Source organism: Zootoca vivipara, chromosome 14, assembly GCF_963506605.1.
Source record: "Zootoca vivipara chromosome 14, rZooViv1.1, whole genome shotgun sequence".
Taxonomy (NCBI): domain Eukaryota; kingdom Metazoa; phylum Chordata; class Lepidosauria; order Squamata; family Lacertidae; genus Zootoca; species Zootoca vivipara.
In genome coordinates this window covers 5895319-5901318 of record NC_083289.1, presented here as the reverse complement: position 1 = coordinate 5901318, position 6000 = coordinate 5895319, and the positions used below count along the sequence as shown (strand labels likewise).

Sequence of the window (6000 nt, the reverse complement as noted above, 5' to 3'; positions counted from 1 at the left end):
CCCGAAGGAGTCTCAAAGGGGCTAACAATCTCCTTTTCCTTCCTGCCCCACAACACACACTCTGTGAGGTGAGTGAGCCTGAGAGACTTCAGAGAAGTGTGACTAGCCCAAGGCCACCCAGCAGCTGCATGTGGAGTGGGGAAGCAAACTGTTCACCAGATTATGAGTCTGCCGCTCTTAACCACTACATCACATTAAGCAATCAAAACCAGAATGGATACATTTTATGAACTCTACTCCCATTGTTGATTCGTCATGCACAGCATGGGAGGCACCCAGTGAACTGTGCAAGGCTGAGCTGGCTGTCCTGCACGGGCATTGCAGTAACTTCCCTGCTTATTGTGTGTTCCAGACACTATGGGCCACTGTTTTGCAACATCTGATTGGCTGCCTGTCAAAATCTAACGGTCCTGATTGCAGAAGACCGTTCCAGAAGACCGTTCAAGTTCTGAAATGTTCAAAAACTGAAAACTCAAAATGGATATCTCAATACGGAAATGGTAAATAATTAATTTAATTATGTGCTTGAATAATGGGTCATGGGACTTGAGACTCCAACTTTAGAACTCTTGTGTTTGTATGGCAGAAAGCCTGGAAGTTAGTTCAGCATCCAAACTTGTACATATAAATAACATGTGCATCAACTCAGTAAGGGAGAGTTGATTAATTTTTTAATTAATTTTAATTCTAATTTTGAACCCACATGGTATGGATTAATCATGTGAGAATAAATGATAAACTTTGTTTCTAATAAATCTGTCACTGCTAAAAATTTGTATGAATAAACCCATGATGGAAATAAGTTATCCTGGAGTAAAAATAACTGCCCATAACTGTAACAGTTTTTTCTTCCATAATAATTTTGCTTTCTACAGGTAAGGAGTCTGGAAATTCTTACTGCTCTCTACAGCAGAATGTTTTCTATTGTATTTGAATTACCAAAAAGATTTTCTTTCTCTTCCCTCCCACTGGCAACTAGGTAAAGGAAATTAAGCAGATAACAGGAACAGTTATAAATAAACTAGGATGAATAAATTTTCTAACTTAAAAACTTTATATGGTTTACGGCTTACAAAAAAAGGATCATCATTTTGGAAAACCCTTCACCTGTTTATCATTTGTAACCCCCTCCCATGCTAACTAACTATGTTTTCAGTCCCAGAAGCAGTTTTGTTCTCTCTGCAGACTTAGGTGCTCCAGAGATGCATCTCAACCCTCCTGATTAATGGAAGAAATCTGCCAGGAAATCACTTAGAATAATGTTACAGGTAGGTAGCCGTGTTGGTCTGAGTCGAAACAAAATAAAAAAATTCCTTCAGTAGCACCTTAAAGACCAACTAAGTTTTTATTTTGATATGAGCTTTCGTGTGGTATCTGATGAAGTGTGCATGCACACAAAAGCTCATACCAAAATAAAAACTTAGTTGGTCTTTAAGATGCTACTGAAGGAATTTTTTTATTTAGAATAATGTGTTTATTGCAAGCTTAAGGCTTCCCAGATAACAGCAAAGTATCAACAGCTATTTATTTTCATCTGCATGAAACCAGGACTTGTGGGGTGGCAGGCAAAGGGGGGCCTGGAGGAAGGTGACTTGCAAATATATATTTTTGGACTACAACTTAAGAGTTGAAGCTCCTGGAGATTGAAGATATTTGTGAAAGCAGCAAGAATTTTTTCAAGACCAAGAGATTTCCATAAATAATTAGATATAGAATTGGTATTTTGTGTTATATGGTAGTTTGAATTTAGTTGGAACTGTAAATTGATGTATTTAATTGGGTTGTACCAGATTATTTAAAAGTAGGTATGAAGGTTTCCCCATGTGTTTTATGTCTTTGAATAGATCAGGTTTTTGTGAAATCCAAAATTCAAAATAGGTCAATAGGTGACCACATTTCTTTGTCTCTACATGTGTCCCAATCTTCCCTACCGGTATTGATCCAATGGTTTCAGGAGAAGCACCATGGGAAACAAGTTAATAGTAGCACATAAATATACAGTATGCTTTGATACAGTATGCCTTGAGCTCCTTGTAAGAAACGCGGTATGAAAAAGATTTCAGGAAATAAACCACTAAAAAGCCAGCAATAATGCTTATAATTTAAATTAACCCCACCACCACTAAGCAGAACCCCCTTGCGCGCCTCCTGGCCTATGTGTCAGGGGCAGCCCTCACCCATCCCTCCTCGGGGCCTACCGAGGAGGGCGGAGGCGGAGGCGGCCAGGCCCTTCGCCTCAGAAAGACCGGACTACAAGTCCCAGCATGCTCCGGGGGCAAAGCCAGGTCTGGGGAGGGCGCTGCGGAAGGCAGCCCAGCCCTCTAGCCTCACACCCTCTCAGGAGCGCAGAGAGGCGGTGGTGGCAGCGGCGCTGTTGCTGCTCTTGCCGCCACGATGCCTTCTGCGGGCTGCTGCGAGGAGGCAGAAGGCGCCGCCGCCGCCCCTGGGGAATGTCCCTTCTCTGCGAGCCCTCCGGCGGCGCCCCCCTCGGCCTCGGAGAGGCCCCGGCTTTGCGGCTACCTGCAGAAGCTGACGGGGAAGGGCCCGCTGCGGGGCTTCCGCAGCCGCTGGTTCGCCTTCGACCCGCGTTGCTGCGCCCTCTACTACTTCAAGGGCTCCCAGGAGGCGGTGCCCCTCGGACGCCTCGACATCGCCGGAGCCTCCTTCAGCTACCACCAGCCGGCCGAGGCCCCCAGCGCTGCCGCCCCCAGCGCCGCCGTCCCGGCCTCCGCCTCCTTCTCCGCCGCCTCGTCCTCCTGCTCCTTTTCCGGCGGCGGCGGCGGCAGCAGCAGCGTCGGCGTCGGTGTCGGGGATGTAGAGGCCGCCCTCGGCAGCACATTCGAGATCCACAACCCCGGCGGCGTCACCGTCCTCAAGGTAGAACGGGGTCCCCCCCCAGGGTGGGTCCGGGGTAGCTGCCCCGCTTTGCCGGCCCCGCCGCACGTTCGTCGTTGGGAGCTCCCCAAAGGGGTCCTGAGGGAGGGTCAAGCGGGGCAGGGAACTCTCCGAGGCGGGGATGGACCTCCAAGTCAGCCCCCTTAGGCTTGTGGGGCGGGGCTTGCTCTCAGGTAAGTTCCTCATGTAAGGTCGCTTACAGTAATTATTTCATAAAATTTACATACCGCTTGATTGTTGGTAAAAACAAACCTTCAAATCTCTGCTCCTCCACCAATTGCCCTGTCTGAAGGAACCGGATCCCAAAATCATCTGGGCTCAAGCAGAGCCTGCTTCTACTTAGAGGTTTGTGCAAGTGCCTTCAGCAGAGTTAGACCATTCCTCCATCCAGCTTAGTGTTGACTGCTTAGCAGGGGTTCCCCAGGATTTCAAATGGGTATTTCCCAGCCCTGCCTGGATATACCTGTGACTGTTTGTATGCAAAGCATGTTCTGGCACAGAGATATTCTTTCCTGATAGGTTAACCTGTCTGGGCATATCGTCTGGCACTTCCTTGGAAATCCTTATTCATCTATATGCAGGATCAGAGGAAGAGATTGTTGGAGAATTTAATTTGGTTTGCCTAACCTTGTATTTGTGTTACCAATATGATTACACTAAAACACACACACAAATCAGCATTAACTAATCTGGATCACCTGTTCTCTTTCCCCTTTGATAACTTCTGGTTCTGTTTTGAATCTCTTTCACCCAAGCAAGAAAGACTGAGGAAAGGAAAACCTTCCAGTTTCATATCCAAAGGTACCTATCCCTAAAGCATGGCTAAAGTGCACACTTATCAATGTCATTGTGGGCAGTACCTAGAGAGCTGCTGAGCTGGGATGGTGGCAAAGACCACATGGCACCTCTGTCCAGATAGTGTGTGGTGTAAGCCAAGAAACCATCAGTCAGCATTTGAGGAAGAACTGGGACAATTCACTTCCCCGTTATAAAACAAGAAAAGCAAGGTGAAAAAACTGAGTTGCAGAACAGAGCTAGACCTTTTACTCCACAGTTCATACCAGAATTATTTCTTCAGCAGAGTAGTCTAGCCCCACAAGCTAATAAAAAGTATTTCAGTGCTGTCTGTGCCTGAAGCCATATGCCACGTGTAACTGCAATACCAAAACATGTCCAAACAGTAATAAAAAACAGAAATTGCATTTACTGCTCTGCCTTTGGTATTGCTATCCATGTACAAATAATTTAATAAACAATGCATTTAAAACTGTAAATGAAAATGTTTCTCTGATTTAACCAGTTCTGAGAGAGCTGTGCTCTTCAGTGTTAAGTTTCCATAAGTAATTTTCTCTTGTAGGTATTAGGTGCTCTGTTACAAAATCATTCTGAGAATTCTAGCATCTTGCTCAGTAGGTTGGAGTTGAGGGCCTGAACAGCAATCTGTATACAGCATGAAGGCAAAATGTGGTATAATAGCTGGCAGCATATTTGGAATTAAGTCCTGGTGAACATTGTGGGGTTTATTTCTGAGTAAACATACTTACAGTGGGACTGTAAAATGATGAATTGCTTCAGTAGCCAGGATGAGTACAGTATGTTAAAATGCACCCTGGATGTACCTGCTTCCAACATTTGAATGTTGCCTTGCCAGTAGCCTTGACCTGTGACTGCAAGAGGCATACCTTTCCCTTTTCTAGTTGAGTATCAATGCAGTAATTTCACAGTACCAGGTGGCACTAATGTTTGGTGGGGTGGAGTGACAAAAGAATAAGGTGGTCAATTGGTTCTTCCTTAATTGTTAGTTTTATCATTTTTGTTGGGCTTCTCTTCCCTTTTGCTCTGATGTTGCTGAGCTGGCTTTGAGCCACCTTCTGTGACTTGTTACACTTATTCTTTAGCTGTGTTCGGGCCACTGTATTTCATCTTAACATTCTGCTAAATGAACAAACCTTATTCATTCATGTGTTGCTGCTTCATTCTTTTCCACATAGGAGTGATCAAACAAGCCATAGCTCCCTGTTTTGTCCAAGCTGGGAAACTATGGTTGATGAAACATGGTTTCATGTTCTGTAGCTGTTCACGATAGTAATAACCTCCTTTATCTTGCAAAAAATCCAATGATGGCTCTGTGGAAAGAACATCCTGGAATATCCAAGCATCTTGTCCTACTACATTGGCTCTTAGGGTTTGGGTGTGAAGAGGATTCCTAAAGCCTATTAAAAGAATAATATTTTTGCTGCCAAATGTTTAGTTTAGGCGTTGGTGTTCCTAAATATTTATTTCAGGATTAAACGGAGCCCATTACTGAATTTGTGCTTTACATTTCAAGCTTACTGGATTTATCCTTTCAAGGAAAAACTCTGTATAAGAGCAGAACAATATTTTCAAGGAAGAAAGTCAAATCAAACATAGGCTTCTTCATGCTCACATGCTTTAATATTCCTAAACTTGCTGCTTATTCACGGTTTCTGAATGTATCATTGTCTGGACTCTCCCATCCATTATTCTTAATATTATAGGAGCACTAAAAACGACTTGGAAATATTAAATCTGTGTCCTTTGGGGAGTTTTTCCAAGTCACCACTTTACAGCTAGCAGTTGTGCTGTGCTTGTGTAAAGCAACTTCAGGCCTGTTGTACTAGTGCAGTGTGGCTTCTGGCTGCATTGGGGTGCTATTCATTTAGGCAGCCTCCTGTTCCAAGGTCAGATATGTTAAGTGTGCAAAATGTGATGTAGGTAATGATGTGATGATGCTTTCTGAACTATATTGGCTTAAGCTGGAGGTTGTGAAAGCCATAAGGAAAGAGCAAAATGGTTTTAGGTCTGCCAGCGGGTAGCACTCTGGGTTAAACCACAGAGCTTAGGGCTTGCTGATCAGAAGGTCAGTGGTGTTTCCGTGTGCTGCTCTGGTTCGCCAGAAACTGCTTTGTCATGCTGGCCACATGACCTAGAAGCTGTATGTCGGCTCCCTCGGCCAATAATGCGAGATGAGCGCCGCAACCCCAGAGTCGGTCATGGCTGAACCTAATGGTCAGGGGTCCCTTTACCTTTTAACCTGAATCCTAAGATAAGAACCCACAGGCTCAACCTTGATAGACAGTTATG

At 44.7% G+C, this 6000-nt stretch overlaps 1 protein-coding gene across 1 annotated transcript in view; it reads left to right on the top strand.

The window, feature by feature from the left end:
• Window positions 1-2335: 2335 nt before the first annotated feature.
• TBC1D2B (TBC1 domain family member 2B) overlaps window positions 2336-6000 on the top strand; it is a 46521-nt gene continuing 42856 nt past the window's right edge. The window contains exon 1 of the mRNA XM_035130903.2: window positions 2336-2877. Coding sequence (XP_034986794.1) covers window positions 2395-2877 — 483 coding nt within the window. The 5' untranslated portion in view covers window positions 2336-2394. The remainder of the gene's footprint in view (window positions 2878-6000) is intronic.